This window comes from Pyrgilauda ruficollis, unplaced genomic scaffold (assembly GCF_017590135.1).
Source record: "Pyrgilauda ruficollis isolate IOZ18807 unplaced genomic scaffold, ASM1759013v1 scaffold10, whole genome shotgun sequence".
In the NCBI taxonomy this organism is placed as follows: Eukaryota; Metazoa; Chordata; class Aves; order Passeriformes; family Passeridae; genus Pyrgilauda; species Pyrgilauda ruficollis.
The window spans coordinates 2,570,299-2,591,767 of NW_024508101.1; the positions used below are offsets into that span (position 1 = coordinate 2,570,299).

Consider the following 21,469-nt stretch of genomic DNA (forward strand, 5'->3'; position numbering starts at 1 on the left):
GGGAGCTGTGTGGGATCCACAGCCCTTCCACTGGGAAAAATCTGCATTTCCCTGGGCTTAACTGTAGCCCTTGCTGGAAACTCAGAACCTTGGGAGTAATTCTTGCTTCCTCTCTTTCTTCCACTGAAATCATGGAGGAGCCATTTGGGGATATTTGCCTAATTGCTATCAGGATGCCAAACAGCTTTTAGGATCTATTCCTCCTGCAGGAACTACTGAAAAACTTTTATGATGGGAGTGACAGAAGAAATGAGGCCACGTTGATGCTCTACTCAAACAAGCAGATTCAAAAATACAAATGCTGTTAAAAAGAGATTCAGGAGATTCCAATACAAAAAGACCAAAAAAATGTGCTGTACAGCTCAGCTGAGTTAGTGTTGGAGAGGCAAAGAACCAGATTTAAACCAGCATTCAGTCAACAAAATAGGAAAACAAACTCTACCAGAATATTTGCTCTTTGCTTTTGTTTTTTTTTGTTTATTTAACAGTGAATAGGCTGAAAAGAAATGAACTCTTGAAATTCAGGTAGGTCTAGTTTAGGTGTTGCTTGAATGATGAGAAGTTTGGATGATTCCTATACACACAATTCCTTCTGCAAACTAATTTTGCTGGTCCAAATCCATATTGAGAAGCAAATCTACTCATTCCTACACAGCTATACAGACCCATGCTAGCAACATGTCTCAGTTCAAAATAAAACCAGGCTGCTCTGGACTTGTGTCAATATTAATATCATATGTACAACGTCTCCATGAAATGTTGGCTAGCTCACAAATATACAGATATGAGACAGACACCAAGGAGTTTGCTTAGAAATGCAGCTTGCAGCTGGGAAAAATTAAAAATATTTCGAGTGATGGTGGATGGGAACCCTGTTTTGCCTTGCCACAGGAAAGAGCTGCAGCTTAACTTATTTAAGGAAATAGTGCCAGCTACTGGGCAGCAGCTTCACCCACACTCTCCTGTGGGTAAAGCTGCATTTCTAAGTATTGGAATTGACGTCAGCTGTAACCACTAAAACAGTTTTTTTTCTTTTTTTTTTATATCATACACAAAGGGGTTTAATTCTTTAGGAAAAAATTATACAATATATAGAATATATTTCTCTGGTATTTTCAATTCTAATTTTCCTCATTGTGTCACTTTGCAGAGTAACCTGGTTTTGTTGGTGCCATAACCTCGAGGTTGTAACCAAGGTCATGAGGGAATTTTACACACACACACAGCCATACAGGGCGAGAATACTACACAGAGAAACATATTCCAAGCCTAAGAAACACCTGGAGCAGCAGGCAAGGACACAGATGTACCACCAGAGCAAACTCTGGTTTGCTCAGACTAACACATCGTGTAGAAAAAAGAATTACTCTGTTTTATTCAGAAGAAAACACATAGAAATAAGGATGGAAAAATCATCTTTTAGTGGCAGTGACTCGTTTTTGTTTTACCTGGATATCAGGATTTTTCCTGACTGGCTCAACTGGCACCCTGCTCCCCAGCACACGAGGTAACTGTGGGGAGCTAACCAGGATGAACACCACAATTAAACACCAATTTTAGGCGTGGAGAGGAAAAGTCGCCGTAGAACTCCCAGTGCTTTCCACTGATCCTTTTTCCTTAGATCCAGAATAAGCTCCAATAAATGAACCATCTTCATTGAACATGCCATGCTCCCCTTCTCCATAATCTACCAGACTATCAGCACTTCCAGTGGCTTTAATGTCCCCGTTAAGTGACTGGAGGCTGCCTTTCAGCGGCTTTTCATCGCTGTCACTACAAAATAAAGAGATGCCTTTCCAAAAATCTGCCTTGCACTGCTCGAGGGACACTGCTCGTGGCTTGGCAAGGGGACAGTGAGGGACACCTGGGTGGTGCAGTGAGGATGAGCTGACCCCGGAGTCCTGCCCTGCTCCTCGCACACCTGAGCTCCCCCATGTGGGATTTTGTCACGATTCCAACGAATTTATTGGTTAATGGGAATTATCAATACCCATCTATTTGGGGTTTTCCCCCCTTTTTGCCTTGGGCACACAGAATGGACAGAGAGGGAGGGGGAAGGAAAAGGGAATGCTGGAAAGGATTGGAGGGTTCTGTTCCAGCCACCAGGGCTGATGTCAAATATTTGGAACCTCACAATGAGACACCTCACAGTGTCTCATTGTAAAATGAGACACTTCTCTCAGGGCCTATTTATTTCATTTTCCTTTTGAGGTGCATGGATAAGGTGATATGACTTCAGTGACATCACATCTCACTGCTTTGGGAGCATCCCTTTGAGTTTAAATGACCAATAAAGGTGCTTTTTCCCTTTTTTTTCTGCTGTTATTTTATTTTGCCAGAGTTTATCTCACTGGAGTTTGCCCTTACTAACAGGGAGGAACTGGGAAAAACCAAAGCAGAATGAATGTCTGCAGCTGCAGCCTCTATTCAGTCAAAATTCCATGAAAAAGGGCAGGCTCACAACAAAAATTCTGGGAAAAAAAGGGGAATTTCGCTGGCCATTCCTCCCCACGGCACTACAGAAGAGGAACAAGAACACGACATTTGGGGGGATTGGGAAAATATTAAAAGATTATATTAAAAAAATTAAATTAGGCCTCTAGATTAGGGACATCATTACTCAAGTACAGCCCTTGCTGCTAATGCCAACTCAGTGTCAAATCTTTGGCAATTTTATCTAAGGAGGGACAGAGAAATGAACCTGAGCTTCATTTCCTCAGGATGGACTCAGTATGTGCATAAACAACACAGAAAAAAAATCACAACACAGAAAAAAAATCACTACTTTTCTGCACAGGGCATTTCTCCTCAGAAAAAAAGACAAGTTTGGATTTCAGGGGGAAAGGAGGGGGTCAAAGTTATTAACCTCAGGGCTTTCTTACCTTTCTAAATATTTGTCCCATTAGAAAGCATTAAAAATTAAATAAAGATGAAATTATGCAGAAAAAAAAAAGCCCTACTCCAGTACAAATAATGTAGTATATATAACTGGGATTTCAACAGCAATTTTATGCCCTTAAGGGCAGCAACACCAGTTTTCCAGCATGGTTCTTATAATTATGTATTTTACTTCATATCACAATTACATATTGCTAGAAGTTTTAGTTATTTTAAAGCAGCCAAAGTGGTTATTTCAATTCTCCTACAGGGATTTCTGTAGAGAGATGTTTGGTTTTTAAATATTTTTTACCATATTCCAAACTTTTCTTTGTTTTCTTCCCCAAAATTCCCCATATTACATTATTTGGGTCTGAGTTTCAAAAACCCACTGAAGACATAGAATTCAATGCATTGACTTCAGTGGGCTTTTCAGCAGCACCCCAAATTATCATATATATTTACATTATTCATACAATGCTAATAATGCTAATTAAAAAAAAAACCCAAAAAAGTGAAAAATAAGCACCAATATATCAGCATTTCCTTATATCCCAGCTTGGATGGATTGAAATATACTGGATATACCTTTATATTCCTACTCTTATCCACTCCTATGAGGTTTGCTTTGAAAATGAAAAACAGCATTAATTGCATGCCATAAAAATGTCCCGAATAATGATGGCATTTGGAAACAAACAAAACCCCAAGAAACACAAAGCCTTGTGAAAGCAGGTCCTATTTACCTATATTCCCCAAAGATTTCATCTTTTATTGATTGAGCTTCGGGATCTGGATGCAAATCTTCTTTTTCTTTCACTGTGCAAATAAAATAAAGGACAGATCTCTGTTTGTGTTCTGCCATGGATTTTCCTTTTCCCGGGGCAACGGGAAAACCATCTGCACTCACCTCCAGCCTGGCCTGGAGCTGGCTGGACACGACCTGTGAGCTTCCAAGAGTTTGGGACCATTCCCTAATTTATTATGAGCAAGTATTTATAGAATTTATGGAATGGTTTGGGTTGGAAGGAACCTTAAATCCCATCCAGTGCCAGCAGGGACACCTTCCACTGCTCCAGGGTGCTCCAAGCCCCATCCAACCTGGCACTGAAAGTGTTCAGAGATGGAGCATCCATCACCTCTTTGGGTAACCAGATTTCTACTTCAATACATTTACCTAAATCCTTATTCACTGCTTGGATACTGACAGAGGTAATTTTTGGCCATATATTCCACTGTTAAGCTGCCTGTGAAAGTTCTATCCATGTGTCCACCAGCAGTTCCCAGGTGGAAAGTAGGCAGGGAGTCCTGCCAGCAAGGACTTTGCTGGATTAAATGCTGGAATATTCCAGGAGTGCTAGGAAAGGCCTTTGCAGGCTCTGTGACCAGCACACGGCACAGCTCCACTTACATTCATTAAAATCCCTTCCGTGGATATTTATCAAAAGCTACAAACCCTAATTGGATGTTTGTGCTCGCGGCCTTGCGGCCCCCAGAGAGAAACCTCTGAAGGATGTTGGTCATTAACATGTGAACAGAGGGAGAGGACAATAAATCCATTTACCTGAATATTTGCCTCCTTTATTTCTTCTGACAAAGCAAATTGTCAGCAGCAGCAGGGTGAGCAAGGCAATGGCGCACATCAGCCCGATGAACCAGCCCTGGGTGGAAATCCCCTCGTAAATGCCAGCGTAGGCTTGGGGAGATGGGAGAGGAGCAAAAAGGCAGAGAATTAATCAGAGGGAAAGGGCAGCAACCCACGAAAACACGAACACATCACGTTCCTCTCTGGACCTTAATGGAATCAGTCTATGGCTACTGATGGTGCTCAGCTTCAACGCGAGGCAGGAATGTCCAGAGTGTGACATTTGGGACTGGAGGGAAGCGTGCGGATGACAAGGGACAACACAGACACTTGGCAGGGTGGCTCTGAGAGAGCAGTTGACTCACAGGATTAGCACCACACAGGAAAGCTGAGCACAGAGTTGTTAAGCCTCTCATGCAAAAGCAGTTTTGCGAAAGAGAGAGAGGTAAAAGCGCCCCCAGTACATGCGAATCACCAAACTGGCCACTTAAGGGTTTTGTCCCAGCTGCCCTCTCACATTGCACAGGTTTGTGAAGGTTTGGGGTTGTTCCAGGATGTTGTAAAGCACAGGGCTCAATCAAGAACCCGGGGTGTGTTTGTGCTGCCATGGGATTCAACTGCAAAGGGCCAACCTCAACCCCACAGCACGGAACGATGAGTTTGGGACACTCACACTGCACAGGGACCTCAGCATCGATTCACACGGAAAAACAAACGTTCAGCACCTCGAAGGGCTTCGTGTCTCACCTCTCCCCCTGGTCTCAATTACATCTTCAAAAATGCTATTGTTATCCACCCAGTTCTTAGTCACTAGGCGGATTGTGTACTCAGTGCCAGGCTCAAGGGCCTCGCTGGGCTGAAACTTTGGGGTGGGCTTTACTGCGTCTGAAATCCTGCCGCTGCCTTTACCTACGGAATGCACACATTCAAGGCATAGGGATTAATGGCATTCATGGACAGGAAGCCTAGGAAATGCACAGTTACAAAAAACAGACAAATAAAACACGTCATTGTAAACATTTGGCATCAGGCAATCTGATTTTCCAAAGCAAAAAAAAATACCCCCAAACATTCCCCTCTGTTTGATTTTTAATGTTCCATCAGATGAAATCAACGGCAGACCGGAGTAATCCTGATGTTCAGGAAGGGGTTTGTACATCTCCCAGGATGAAAGTTAATATTGATGGGGGATTATGGATCTGCTTGAACTAATGCCTGCTTAAAAAATTACAACTTGCAAACGGGCTTGCTTTGTATGGATAATCTGGGGTTTGATGCTTCTCCCATTGAACTGAACTCAGCAGGGAAGCACAGACAGCTTGTTAGCTGGATATAGATCCTTATACGTCTCCCAGAAAAAATTAACAGTGGGATTTCTTCTTGCTTCTCTCCTGACAGTGATTTTCTGTGTCCTTTTAAATTACACAATGCCTGCACAAAGCACTGGTTTAGAAGCAACTCAACAATTTGCCTGTAAATGAATATTTAGGCATTTAAGTGTTGATGAGTTTAGGAAAAGGTAAATTTCACTAGTTCTGGTCATGGAACCTTGTTATTTGCAAAACACTTCCTGTAACCCCATCTGCATTCAGATTGTGGGCATTAAATGAGATTTTTCAGAACAGCTTTTGTGGAAAGTAGGAAAAAGGACATTACAGCAGTTGACAATCACTGCCTGGACATGAACAGCCCACTCAGCAAGTTGAGAACTGTGTGTGACATGGAGGGATCTCCTACAACATGGAAGTGTCCCTGTCCTCGATAGCAGGAGAGAAATTTGGAGGGGCTGCACTTAATAAAAACAATTCTTGAATGGTTCTCAGTCGCCTGATTTGCCTGTTTTGTCCAAAGCCATCTAAACTAAGTCTTGAGCACAAAGTATAATCTGAAAACTACTCGGCCAATTAGCACTGACAGGGGAACAATGCTCATTAATACTTCAACTAGTAAATAAGCAAAGCAAGAAGCTGCTGGAGATTAAGGCTGAGTTGACAGCTGAAGGGAAAAAAAGAAAAAAAGATTAAGATAAATCCAAGCACAGTCAAAGCAGCAGTTCAGGATAAGTTTTTAAGGCAACTCTCCACGTATTACAATAAGCAGTTAAATGAGCAGACCACTGGGACCAGAGAGAACACATCCAGCTGAAACACTGCTGATACTGAAGCACAGCTCATTAGCATAAATTAATCCATCTACGGGTAATTTTTGCTAAATGAAGTATGTGAAATCCAGCTATAGTTTTTAATCAAACCGAAAATTAGGCAACAGGATACCACAGGTACATTTTAATTACAATCTCTAAAATCAAGGCATCAGAAAAATGGGAATATCATCCATAAAGCAACAGGAATGAGCACAAACCTTCAACCCAATGTCTGTTAAATACCACATGACACTTGTGCATGACATGGGAACTACATGACCCAAAGTGTTCACACCACCAGCCTCCTAAGGAAGAATTTCTCCTGAATTCCTGGCAAGCAAATCCTAAACCTTGAGCTCCTGCCAGGTGGTTTGTGGTGCATATTCTTAAACCAACATTACCAGTCCTTCTCTGCCCCCTATTTTTTCCCAGCTTGTGGCAGACTCTTTCTGAACCATCAACTCTTTAGAGAAGCAGAAAGAGTGAAGCGAGATGGCTGAAAAAAATCCCTTTTTCTCTCCACTCATTGCTCAGCTCTGTCTGATGCTGCAGCTGCCCTGGCACATGGAGCTGCTCAGGGCTGGGATGGACACCTTGGGATGAGGATGAGCCCAGCCTAACCTGGCACTGGGGATTTACCAACAGCTCTCCATTTACCATCTCCTATTCCAAAACACTTTTTTTCCTTTAAAACTCAGAGCAAGTGTCCAGTGCTGGGTGATTATGAGGTTTTTTCCCATGCCATTTTTTCCTGGTCTGTGTGACACAGCCAACAGGAGCCCTACAGAGCAGAAATATTTGCTAATGGGGGCGGGTTTGGTGGCTGGAATAGAAAAAGCAATGTGGCCTCCTGAAAAATAAAAGCAAAGATACACAGATAAGGCAAAGCTCCACATTCTGGAAGGCCAGGAACATCCTGAAAGCTGCAGGAATTAGCTGCAGAAAATTGAAAGCAGTTGGGTTGGGTTTTTAATCTCCAATAAGCGAGAAGGAGCATTAGTAATAAAGGCTTATCACCAGCACTTCTCATCTTCCCCCACTATTTATCAGCCACACCATGGGACTTGCATGAGCATTAAACACTGAACTGCAATTTTGCAATATTCCTACTGGGCTCCAAGATTTATGAGCAGAACAGAACACACATTTTTTATAGAAGCTTATGGTATAAAGGGAAAAACAATAGAAACCACCCCTGAAGATTTGCCAGAGTGTTCTCCAAAAGTTAGTACATCTTTTATAAAATACACTTACATAAAAAAACCAAACCTGGCAGTCTGAGAGCTAAATACTAATTGTGGGCAGCATCTTAATTTATAACCATACCTGTCTAAATACATCTGCTGCAATAAATGCAAAGCTGAACTTCCATTCATTTTCCCCTGCTGCCTGGCTGTTAAAAATGTATAAATATGCAGCACAAGTATCCTTCATTTTCAGGGCTTTTCAGTGCAGGTGGTAATTCATGATAAATTTGGATTATTTTACACTACAGAGATTAGCAAACCTGTTGTATGTAAAGTTTATTGAGAGAAATTTATAGGTGAGGTGATGATCAAGAAATTTGTACTGATTTAATTAGATTTTCTAGATTGCGAGCTAAAAAATAGGGTTGACTGCTAACAGCACCAGTGGTTACATATAGGGAAAGTATTTTATTATTCCTTTTCCACTGTGCCCATGGCAAAGGAGAGCTAAACCCACATATGCTGTTCCAAATGGTTACTCTGGTCCTGAAAGATAGGACCTCTCCCTAAGATTTTCCAAAAGCCTTTGGGAATTACGTGCCAACAGCCACTGGAATATAATGAAATTGGTGAACTTTTATTTCCTGGCTTCTCTGGAGAATAAACCTACAGCTGTGTGGCTTCATGTGGATGAATTTCTCATTAATGCTTGGATTTCTGGACACACAATGAAAATTCTCAACATGTAATATGTGTTTGGTAATCCCCGAGCAACACTGGTGACAAGATGAAAAGGAGCTTTGTGTTAAAGAAGGGCTGCTACATTAAATTAATCTTTTCACTTCTGGAAGAACATTATTTTGTGTTATGTTTCTGAAGGCTAATGATCTTGGGGAAATTGACATTTTCAAGGGAAAAATTAATTAGTTTGGAGGTCATTTAAGACATACTGCCTGAAAACATGAAGACAAAGATTACAGTCATTTTCTAAGGACTTCCTTCTGTGGAATGAAACCAAGATGAAACCACAGAAATTAAGCTGTTATTTATTTTACAGAACAATCCAAATCCCCTTTTGCTCTGGTTCAAGAATCATTTTATCAAGAAATGATAAAGATCTTAGGTTGCCTATAAGTGTTTAACTTCTGAGTTATTTTCCCTGTACAGATTTGTTTTCAGTGGTGCTACACAAATCCTCACATATATTAAATAAGGAAATTCCCTTTTCTTTCTAATTCCAGACAACAGCAGCAAATAAATTAAAACAACAGCAGTGATGGAGATAAGTAAAAAAATAAATGTGAATGACTCCAGAGCTGCCACCTCAACATCTCCACTTTCCTGGCAGATTGCATTGAGAAATTCTGAAATATCCATGGCAAAGGCTGAATTGCAGCACTGGAAGTTTCCAAAGCCTTAAAATGAACAAGGAGAGCTTTATGGGTTTATTATTAAACTGGAACAGAGTGGTTATAGAATCACTGAATCAACCCCCAAAGAAACGTGGAGTGCTCCATCACGGAGTTTCATTTCAGAGGGCACCACATTTTATATCTGTCATTTACGTGGGTCATTTGAAATGATAAACTTTGACTTCTGAAATCACTCCCCTCCTTCAAAAAGAGAGATTGTTTTAATTTTGAACAATTGCCTCGCTCCCCAAACCGCAGCTTAAAACCCCAAGGAGGTCACTGAAAAGAGTGATTTTTAGTATTTTTTTTCAGCCTATCATGTTTAGGTGAAAAATATCTGAACAATTTAGGCAGCAAATAATGACACAGAACTCTAATAGCATCTCAGTGACAGATGCAGTGTCCTAATTTAGGGTGGCTTGAGAAGCAGCAAGGAGCACACATAAATCATAGAACTGAACCCTTGCAGCTTTCATTAATTATACTGCTCTAGTCTAAGTGTATTTCACAAGAATCAGGTGTTGCCACCACTGAAACAGAGTTTAGGAAAGTAGAGCATGAGAGCAAAATGAATGTCAACATCTCTAAACCATGACAAGGTTATTTCAAGGAGTCAAAACACATTATTCTGGTTGCCCAATGAAGGCCAGAAAAGGCAGCTAATGGGGAAAATGGGGTATTTTTATCTTAGGAAAAAAAAAGAGATATTTTTCTTTTCTTAATGAGGAATAAATCATGGTGATTAATAGTTGTTACCAGGTATCCTACAGTGAGACTGGAGGCCACAAGATAGTTGAGAAGGAGTTTTACTACTTGGGAAACAAATGGCAGTTCCTGACTGGATCTGGAACTAGGACATGAAGGTTAAAAACACATTTTTCCTGTTTTACCAGTAACTGAAAAGAATTCTGCAACTTAGAAGTCCACCAGTGCATGGGCCATTTTTCTGTTTTCCATCAACATTGCTGCACATTGTTATCTTTGCTAAAAATTATGCAGTCAGGTCTCTTTTGCTTATCACATTCTCTTTCTCCTTCCCCAGGGTAAATGCACAGCAATGGTTTCTGATTAATAGCAAGGAGCTGCTCCTCAATACTGTGGAGTTCTCAGACTTGCTGAGCACAGTACATTTTATTTCATTTCAGCTGAAAGTGAAAGATGAGCTATCATAGAGTGCTTGGGATTTTCCTCTAAATCACTGAACATCAGTGTTTCAGCACAGGGTGTAAGTGGCACGCAAACACTTACTCCTGGTCTCTGATAAAATAATCATAAATAATGGAACAAATGTAGTCAACGTGATGTTTATCTGGATTTTCCATGTCAAACAGGTGATCCTAATGTTGCTGGCAGTCCCCCATCTTCATGCATGGGCAGAATTTGTTTTTACAGTATTACTGAGAACAGATTATCTCTATCTTCAATTTTCTGTTCGTGCCTGAATGCAATTCACTTATTCCAGCATGGCTTAAGGAGTTGATGGGTGGGAACAGAAACAGGACTGCACAGCAAAATGAAACAGATGAGCTCTGCTTCCCTGAAGAACACCATGGCCACATTAAAAAGCCCATTGACTGCTCTCATGGCAAGGAAAACAAACTTACTTCCCCTAATTACAAAGGAAATGTCAAGCCTGGATTATTCCCAATGGATTTTTCTGTTACCAAGCAGAGTAATGCACGGTCCCCAGGCAGGTGCAAAGGAGAGCTCTTTACTGCAAAAACCAGGCCTTTTAAAGCAGTTAGGCCATTATCAGCTGCATTCCATTTAAGCACAACAAATGCAATTCAACCAACCACCACAAACCACGACGTGAGCACATCATGGTTCTGTAACTTGTTTTCCTACCTCCAGTTCAGCTGAGTCACTTTCCCACACTCCTCTTCTACTTAGCCAAAGCAGCAGGCCCGAGCCATGATTTTACAAGGGTAACAAGGCCCTAATTCTTTAAGGTTCTACCCACACGCAACATTTTCCCGCTATTCTCAGAGCTCCTCCACACCGAAGCGGATTTTGTGAACTTACCGCCTTGGGCCAGCGTCAGCCCCTCCTCGGTGGCCGCCTTCCCGCAGCCCTTGGCCGTGCAGGCTTTGATGTAGAACTTGTACTTGGTGCTGGGGCTGAGCCCCGCCAGGCGCCAGCTCAGCGCCGAGCGGTTGGCGACGCTCACGTTGCTCACGGCGCCCACCTCGTGCGTCTCGTTGACTGCAAGGGAAGAGCACCTCGGTCAGAACTGCGTTTGCTGGGAAATGCCCCGACATTGCCACGGCAGGAATGATGCATCTGACTCCATGTTCTCAGAAGGCTAATTTATTACTTCGTGATACTATGTTATATTAAAGAATACTATACTAAACTGAAGAATGCAGAAAGGATACTTACAGAAGGCTAAAAAGATAATCATGAAAACTCGTGACTCTTTCCAGAGTCCCCACACAGCCTGGCCCCAGTTGGCCAGTGAGTCAAAAGAACTCACACCAGAATCCAATCAAACAATCCCCTGTGGGTAAACAATCTCCAAACACATTCCAAAGCAGCAAAACACAGGAGAAGCAAATGAGATATGAATTGTTTTCCTTTTCTCCAAGGCTTCACAGCTTCCCAAGAAAAAGTCCTGGATGAAGGAATTTTTTCTGAGAATGTGAATGCCACAAGTCAGAGTCACAGAAATGTGTCCTGAGCACCCCCAGGAGGGAGCACTCAGCAGGGAGAGGGGAGGAGGAAGGCTGGGTGAGTGCAGGTGCCCTTCCTGCCAGTGTAAAATGGGATTTATGTCCTCCATGCCCATCTCCCAATGGTTCAGTGAGCTACCACTGCTTTTGAAAAGCTCTCTGATTGCACATATGCACAGCCTGAGAGGGAGGTAAGAAGAACTGTCTCCCAGATCATTAAATATCTATGAATTGCTCCTTTTATCTGTGAAAATATCTATAGAAAGCTCCTGTGCTTTGCTTCCAAACATCTGCAAACTTTTACCGGCAGCTCAGAGGGTGGTTGGTGTGCTGTAAGCTGCTCTGGCTCCTCAGAGCTGGCAGCTGAAGGAGGGATTGAGAGGAAATTGAGAGAGGATTTTATAAACATACAGAAATATCTGAAGGGAGGTGTCAGAAGATGGACCAGGCTGTGCTTGGTGGTGCCCAGCAATGGGCAGGAACTGATGCACAGGAAGTTCCACCTGGACACAAGGAAGAACTTCTCCTGTGCAGTGACTGAGTATTGGAACAGAGACAGAGAAAGTGTGGAGTCTCCCTCACTAGGGATATTCCAGAGCCATCTGGACACACTCCTGTGCTGTGGGATGACCGAGATGACTCTGGTCCCTTCCAAACTGAACCACTCTGGCATTCTGTAAATAGATCCACTCTGCCCATAATCAGCAAAACCAAAGGGAAGATCCAGATGCAAAGGCATCTGAGCAGTTCTGCTATCAGCAGAGAGAAGTGTAAAGTACATGGGTGATTTTTTTTTATAAACAGGGCACAGACTCATCCTTTTCCACCTTCAAAGAATGTGTAAAATACACTGAATTATCACCACACCACACAAATGGTGTTGTGGCAGTCTGGGCTAAGTACTGGGTCTTGCCTGAGGTTGTTTCTCATTTCTTTCCTAGGCAAGAAAGAAAGAAATCCCCTGGTATTTGGTTGTTTTCTGTGTGATTACTCAACACCATTACTCAGGTGGTCCTTTGTGTTTCTGCTGAGGCACCTTAGGGGGGAGAAACTCCCTGACATAATGTGCAGATCCACATTAATGTGGCTTCATAGAGTGCTCTCATCACAATTCACTTTGTATTAAATGAGCTTCACTCCAGTAAAGTGCACCTACAATTTATGGGTCTTTTTAGCCACTACATTAGGGGTAATTTGCCAATATGAAATAATTGAATCAGCCCATAAATGTGGGACAGGGAATGGCAGTAATGGGAGCTTCCATGGGAAAAACTGCATGGAAAACTGCAGCCTGCCCTCTGACAGCCTCTGTGCACATCACACCTGGGAGTTTTTCCTAACTAATCCTGCTTCAATTCTGAACTCAAAGCAAACGAGGTACATACTTATCTGGTACTGCAGAATGTAGCCAGTGAGGTGGCCATTGGCTTTCTTGGGAAGTCCCCAGGACAGAGTGACTGAGTCCTTGTCAAAGTTCAGGATCCTGAGAAAACGTGGTTGTTCAGGGACTGGAAAACACAGGGATGAGCTTTCAGAGGAGAGTGAACAGGTCTGTCCCTACAAATTCTTGTTAAATGAGGATATAATGCAGCTCAACACCCACAGCTCCCCTTTTGAGTGAAGGGCTCTACAAATGGTGGAGTTTTTACTATCACCTTAAATAAGGGAATCAACTCACCTTGTCCCAAGGACAATTTCAATTTATGTCCCTCCATCCCCTATTTTCCTCTTGTCTTACCTCCTTCTGGAGTTTCAAACACCACAGGGGAGCTCTCAGGGCCATCTCCTCTGGAGTTGAAAGCCGAAACTGTCAAGCGGAATTCACTGAAGGGCTCCAGGCCAGGAATCATCCCATAGTTCCTGTCTCCTACAAATGTCAGGAAGTGTTTCTCTGGGTGATGCCTCTTTCCATCCAGCATGCTTCTTGTTTTCCACCAGCTGACCTGTGAGGAGATTGGGATTTCTCTAACAAATTATATTGTATGAGGATGAGCATGATCATGATCTCTCTCATCTTCCCAAAAATGAGAGATTGCAATCTGGGACTCATTTAATAATTTATTCAACTATATACAAATATTTATAGAGAGATTTGTAACCTTGTAGCCTCTTAAGTGCCCACGAACTCTGTCCCTTGGTATCCCAAACCAGAAGACTTTGACCAGGGTGCTGTTCACGACCTCCACTGACACACCCGAAGGAGCAGCATCTGGAACTGTAAAAACAAAAGTCCCAGGTGTTAAAAACACTTCCAAATCCCAGATTCACACTATTCACAGCTCCAGGGCTTGGCTTTCCAGCTCCAGCTGTGCCACTTCATGCAGTCTCACTGCAGGCAAGCAAAAAGCCATTCCACCTGCATCCAGTGGGTGGAATGGGCCAATAAACATTATTTTTCTGTATTTTTCTGCTGAGGGTTGAGATACATGTGCACTGGGACACATGAATTTCTACACCAGTATTTATGATTTCCTGTTTCAAGCAATGCTTACAGCAGTGAGAAGAATAAAAAAAATGATTAACATGGCACTCAAGAAGGCAATCATAAAGGTTTTTTTCATAATCAATTTCATTTTACAACTAAGCTCATTAAACAGTAGGATTTTAATCACTGCATAACACAGAGAGCTATTACAGTGCCTGAAAAAAGGAGGCCTTGATCCATTGACAACTGAATTGTGAGGAAGATTTTCCACTGGTAGATGCAAAATTAGACTCATTACAGAGAGACAAAGAAAATAAACATGCTGTAGAGTTTCTTTTTTCTTGTTCTCGCTATTCGCCACCTCTTCTGCACCACCAAAAGTTCCTGCTCCCACCGCTGGGTGGGCAGTGGGGATTCTCCTGTCTGACCACCACCGAGTCCATTTCCAGCACTGAAACTCCACCTGGGAGCCATGGAAACCCATGGCTGGAAAGGATGACACATTCTTTAGGGACTCATGGACAAGGTAACACCAGCACACGTGGGAATGTGGCATTGTCTGCAAATTCACTCAAACACTCCGTGCCTGCGAGTTCGTCCCTAATTGTCAGACTATTTAACTTCTGACAGCGTTAAAACTGTTGGGTCAAGCCTCAGAGAGCCTAAAGATTTTTTCCCTACCTAGTACAACCCGACTGCTACACTTCAGAGACTTCTCATGGACTGTGGCCTTCAAACAAGTACCAAGACTAAGCCAACAGCTGAGATTAATGAGAGAATAAGTGACCTTTCCAAAAAAACCCCTCACACTCCAGCAGGCTGGCATCCAGGCACCCAGCATGGGTCACATCCATGCCTCATGGAGCCCATCAGGCTGAGCACTGGCACTCCAGCAGCTTTGGGCTGCCCAATCCATCACTCCACACCCGAGCGTTCTGCAGCACAGAAGAAACTCCCGTTTTTACAGTCAAATTCCTGCCACTCACCGTCCTCTCCTGAATATCCAATGGTGATGTTTGGTTCTGGGCCAGATCCTAAATTATTGACGGCCTGGACTTTGATCTCGTAGGGCACGAAGGTGGGCACGTTCCGCACGCTCAGGGAGTGCTTCTTCACCAGCTCCTCGTTCCAGTCGGTCTCCACGCCCCGCTGCCTCCAGCTGACCTTGTACTCCAGCCCCGGCCCGTTCCTCTCCATGGGCTTCAGTGGCTGGGGAGAAGTTAAAAGAGATCTTGTCTGCCTTTGTTGTTATCACAAAACAGCAGCCCAAGGGGAGGGGGGATGGTTTTGTGTCGCTCTAGGACACGAAATAAAACAAGGCGCGCATGCTGGAACCTCCAAGGGAAAAAGAAGGGAAGTTTATTTTCTGACTCCAACATTTATAGATTTTCAAAAGTGACAGTGGATTGCAGGATGAAAATGCCACCTCTCCAATGACACTGGACAAGACAACAGTCCATCAAATTTCTCTTCCCCCAGAGAAGAATGTAAAAACAATAATTATTTACATAAAGTGCGTGAGAAAGTTCATTACAGGAATGTAAACATCAGAAGGCTTAGAAGAATTTAGACAAACAGGGATTGGAATGTGTGTTACAACACTGGGACAGAAAAGGGGCAAAAACCCCAAGCTTTGAGGTTTTGCTGTCATTTTAATTTAAGATTGATTAGAACAACAACAGCACGACTTCAAGAGAAAGGAGGGTGAAAGGCTTGGATTAAAATCCAGATTAATTGCTAGGAGCCATATTTCTGCCTCCTACACACATCACATTTTGTTTTGCCACAGGTTTTCCTGTGTGAGGTAAAACCACCTGCCTTCAGCACTACTGAATTGCACAGTTTGGCACAAGGCAGTGTGTGCCTTTTAGCAGAGATAAAATTTGCATTTTATCCTAGAATTTTATGTAGCACAGCAAGTTGGGTCATTAAAATTTAGATTTGTTCTAACTACACACCAAATGGTTGAAATTACGCCTGGACATTTAATGTGCAACTGCTGGGCCACTCTGCTTTTACCAATCAGCTGGAGAATTCATCCCAGCAGGGTTTCCAGCTAATTAACATGAATTTATAAAATATTAGGAGATGTATAGCAATAGCTCGTCATGAGACATCCTCAAGTTGAATTTATTTCTCTGAAAATGCACTACTTTAATTAAGAAAGTTAAATAATCACCTGACCTACCAAAAAAGCTACATACTGAAACAGCTGTGGGTGTTTCCCACCATATAGGCTGCCTTTAATAATATTTAAATATAGGCAAATATGATATATGTAATAGCTAGTTTGTATCCAAGAGGTCTGACAGGAAATAGCATCAAATACCAGTAGAAAGTTATTCCCCTTTGATGTTCCTCATGCATGGGGAGATCTGAATTTGGGGGATCTGCAAAAAATTCCCACTGATCTGCTCTGCTCTAAGGACCTTTGGGATGTCTGAGACAAAGGAATTGGGAGACTGGGCAGCTTTCTCACAGGCACCACCTCCACAACAAAGATCCCAGGGAATGGAATTTGCAAGAGAACCTGAAGAAGTAAAAAATTCCTCCTAAAAAACCAATTTCTTGTATAGAGTTAAATTGCAGCACTGCTTGACTTTTATTTTGATCTCCCTTAAAGCTGCAAATCCTTGCCTGAAAATCCCACTCACTAAAGCTCAGCTGGTCTCTTAATCCAAAATAGGCAGATTAACATCATTCTGCTGCCTTTGTCTGTCAGAAATAGCCTGTGCAGTGCCCAGCAGTTCCTCTGAAAAGCACACAGGAAATGCCATAAATAAATGAATATCCTGTTTAACAACATTTTAATGATTCAACAAGATTTAACCAAGCCTTTCCATCCCATTCTCTCCTTTCAGGCTCAGCTTTCACTTCCACTTTTGCCCTGTCTGAGCAGTGATTATGAAGTTCCTGGTGCTCAAAAATGTGTTGGCCATCCCAGTATTTCCCGGTAAACATACTGGGTAATAAAACTCTGCATCTGATGGATTCATTAAAGATCCTCCAAGATCAAATCCAACCTTTTCTGAGAGGCAGAATTGTCTCCCCTGACCCTAGGCTAAAAATCCCATTCAAATCCAAGCCCATGGACCTTGAGGGCCATCTCCTTTTGGATGCAATTCTACCCCAAACCATGACTTCCCACTGGGGAAACATTTGTTGTTCTTCTCTGGGAGCAGCAGATTGAGGAGTAAATCTCATGCAAATTGTGTGCAATTCCAGTCTCAACAAAAACCTGCTTCCTTCCACAGTTGTGGATATTTGTGCTAAATGAAGGAATACATAACTCAACTGCTGGCACAGAAGCTCAAGGCTTAAAAACCAGGAAATTTGAAGCCTGGAAACCATCCTCGAGACTTTTACATAATTCTTTTGATGCACATCACAGGCTTTGGAGGTTTATCCACATTCCTTTAGTTCTTGGTGTAAAAATTCAAACTCACATTCTCTTGGGTAAGAGATCTGTGGCGTTTTTAAACTTCCAGGCTGGAAGGGCAGAAGCCATGAGCCACCCAATCCCACCCTGGGCCTGGCTGGTAATTTTAATTGCAGAGCAGGGTAAGACCACAATTATTTGAAGCAGTTTCTTGCATAAAAGAAGCCGAGAAGAGCAAATTTTGGTGAATTCTCACTATGCTTTACAGGAATTCCATATTTTTTTAAATATCCTGTGAAGTCAGACATAAAATCCAGCCTTTTGAAGTAAAAATGATACTGGGGTTGAATATCCAGAATACATTTAAGTCAAATTCATCTTTCAGAAGAATAAAGGATCATTCCTATAGGATTTGCTAATCTTGCCTTACCTCCCATTTCATCACCATTTCATTGGGTTCGGAGGCTTCAACTCGGATGTTCTCTGGGTTTTTATCTGGAGCTGAAACCACACAGGTGACAAGGTTAGTTTGCACATCCCATTTATTTGCATTTAGCATTCAAATGCCAAAAAGGATGGGAAATTCCCCTATTAGTGACAGATATTTAAACAAAAAACGTTCATGAGATGAATGGCTTGGATCAGCAAAGCTGATGGGACCCAAGCACATTTGGATTCCTAAGTGTCCCTGTTGTTTGGAGCCATCAGCTAACATGGAACTGTGACTTTTGGATTTGAAAGCACCAGATGTGGGGGGATTATAAGGAAGAGATTTTTCTCCCTGTGGGGACAGCAAACAGAAGGTGCATCATTAGAGGTGCACACACAGCTAGAAATTTGAAGAGGGACCTGAAATTGGTGTAAATGGGGGAAAAAAAGAGAGAAAATGCCAAGGAATGCAAATGCTGCACTGAACAGTTGGCCTCTAAAATGAATTTCAGGGAGACAACATTTTCTGCCCCAGTGAATGCTCTGTAAATGGAGATTTTTGACAAGCTTAGTGCTCCTGAAAGGCTCCCTGTAAACCCAGCCCTTCTGCAGGAACTGCTTGTCCATGAAGGTCTGCAAAGGGTGGAAAATCAGCAGAGTGAGGTGCTGGAAGTGTAGGAAAACTCAGCAGTGTGGACTCCTCCCATTGGCATTCTCAGGAATTTTATGCAGCACAGCAAGTTCAGTCATTAAAATTTAGATTTGTCCTAAATGCACATCAAATGCTCAAAACAATGCCTGGACATGTGATGTGCAACTGCTGGGCTGCTCTTTTTTACCAATCACTGAAGAATTCATGCCAGCAGGGTTCCCATCTCATTAATATCTAAAATATCAGAATATGGCTTGTCACGAGACATCCTGCAGCTGATTTTACCTCTGAAAATGCACTACTTTAGTTAATTTAAATGGTCACCTGCCCTACCAAAATTACTGAGGGTTATTCCAGTCCACTAAACCAGCTGGGGGTAATTCCCACCACAGGATCTACTTTTATCTTAACTTTACTTTTTTTATCTTACTTTACTTTTATTTTACTTTTTTAGAATCCCTGAGGCTGCCACTGAGCAGTGCAAGCGACCCTGATTCCTTCACACCCTCTGGATCATGGGAGGGCACAGATATTTTTAAAAAAAGCACTGAAAATATGAATATTTAGGAAAGCAGAGCCAGGTTTACCAGCTGGAGGGGTCGCATAGCGCAGGGATGGTTTGCTGGGCTGGCTCCTGCCCACGGCGTTGACGGACACCACGCGGAACTGGTAATTCACATATGGGGACAGGGACAGCAGGGCTGTGGTGTCATTCCCTGGCACTCTGATCAGCTCCTGCCACACCTCTGGCTCCCAGTGGTTCTCTTCAAACTCTATAATTGACTCTGGGCAGGAAAAAGGACAAAAGAAAAAAGGAAAAAAGATAAAACATCCTACTTAGCGTGAACAGCGCGGGTGGAAATGAACTTGCAAGAAACGAACTATCATAGTTAAAAATCATTAAATCTGGCCACCTGTGACAACCAGGATGTGCCAGAATTCTGAACAGCCCTAAAAAGTTATGCTGGAAACCCCTTCCTACCATTAACAGGGCTGTTATGGCTGGCCCCAGCTTTCCAGGAGAGTCGAACGCTCCGGTTTTGGTTTTCTGAGAGCTGGAGGTCTTCTGGTGGGTCAGGAACATCTGAGAAATAAAGAAGTGTCAGGAGCACAGCAAGGTATTTCTGTTTGTCCTGGCATTTTCCAGAGGGTTGGAACAGCACAGTTAGGGAAGATGGTGTTGAAACACCTCCTGATTTCAAGATGGACAGGTGGTGGAAAGTGGGAATTGCTTTGAAATATCCTGAATCTTCTGGTGCTGATTTTTCCCTTATAAACACAAAATCCTTCTGGAATTCATCTCCCTCTACCTGCATTATCATGCTTGCAACAACAGATTTTTCTTTCCAAATCAACCCCAAGATCTGCTGAATCAATAATGGGTACTGACCCTGCCCTGGGCAGGTCCAGCATCACTTGGATTTACCCTGGGACAGATCAGAGTGGGAGAAGGTGCCTCAGCTCTGGCAGTGACTGACCTTGGCCTTTGAGTGTGAGGGAAAGGAGAACATTCATTATCCCAGCCATGGGATCTGCATTAATGGGGAACTGGGAAATTCACTACCTGCCAGCTCAAATAATGCTGTCCCAACAACAATTTTGACTGACAATGCCATTTTTTACAGAAAAAACAGTGACTTCCACCACCATGACTGTCTTTGTCATTGTGAAAAAAAATTCACTGCGTTCGTACTGATTTTTTAAAAATTACAATACTGAGTTTTTTATCTCAGGGTACATCAAGAAGTTAAAAAGTTTATGTTTGGATTTTTTTTTTTAGTTTTCTTTTTATTTCTTTCCCTATTTCTCTTGTAATATATCAATATCAATATGTAAAATATCAGGAAAGCACAGTTTAATCTGCAGGCATGCTGCTGCTCTATCCTCAGAGTACAGCTGGTTAAAATTCAATATATTAATTTAAAGATGGTCATGGTGCATCTTAAATATTCTCGCCCTTCTACCTGTTCATTATACACACAACAAATACTTAGAATTATTCTAATTGAATATTTATTTTACTCTCAGTTGCCCCTATTCTGATGTGTTTATTTAGTTCTTCAGTCAGCCCACCAGTCCTTGATTGCAAAATCCTGAATTTTTCACTTGGAAAGTAAGATGCTGTTAATTCACCAAGACCCTTCTCATATGCAATAAACAAGAGAAAACAGCACAAAAATGTTTTTCTTCTTCTGCAAAGCACCTTTTTAAAAAGGAATAAAATGCTTTATGAAATTTTCATAAGTGAAGTAACAAATAATCTACAAACATTTTGAATTACACAGCACCGAAGGACACAGCACCATAAATAATGTGCACAGCATCTTCCTAATTTACTATTTACTGAAAAATATCACTCCTTTAAAGTGGAAAAACATCTTGAAGGGCAGATTGACTTATTTCTTGCTGCAATCACTGCCAGCAATAAATAAAAATGCAAAATGAAGCAAAAATAAATGTAATTAAAATGATGTGAATCTGTCAGGGAATCATAAAATCACAGAATGGTTTGGGTTGGAAAGAACCTTAAAGATTATCTAATTCCAGCCCCCTGCCATGGGCACGGACACCTTCACCTAGACCAGGCTGGCCAAAATTGTGACCACAAAGCAGAATTTCGGCTGCTGCCCTTGGGTGCAATGGGTGCACAGCATTCCACAAGTTCATCCTCTTAATTCCAAGGGGTCCTTCAGGGAGGGATGCAGGTG

The 21,469-nt window shown here is 42.3% G+C and overlaps 1 protein-coding gene across 1 annotated transcript in view; it reads right to left on the reverse strand.

Annotated features, from left to right (window-relative positions):
* Positions 1-1,042: 1,042 nt before the first annotated feature.
* The window catches only part of CHL1 (cell adhesion molecule L1 like), a 120,861-nt gene continuing 100,434 nt past the window's right edge, over positions 1,043-21,469 (reverse strand). Inside the window, exons 18-28 of the mRNA XM_041464458.1 lie at positions 19,744-19,845; positions 19,349-19,546; positions 18,111-18,181; positions 15,288-15,510; positions 13,976-14,091; positions 13,615-13,819; positions 13,262-13,384; positions 11,230-11,409; positions 4,442-4,573; positions 3,624-3,696; positions 1,043-1,773 (exon numbers count right to left, since the gene is read on the reverse strand). Of these exons, the coding sequence (XP_041320392.1) occupies positions 1,557-1,773; positions 3,624-3,696; positions 4,442-4,573; positions 11,230-11,409; positions 13,262-13,384; positions 13,615-13,819; positions 13,976-14,091; positions 15,288-15,510; positions 18,111-18,181; positions 19,349-19,546; positions 19,744-19,845 (1,640 nt within the window). The 3' untranslated portion in view covers positions 1,043-1,556. The remainder of the gene's footprint in view (positions 1,774-3,623; positions 3,697-4,441; positions 4,574-11,229; positions 11,410-13,261; positions 13,385-13,614; positions 13,820-13,975; positions 14,092-15,287; positions 15,511-18,110; positions 18,182-19,348; positions 19,547-19,743; positions 19,846-21,469) is intronic.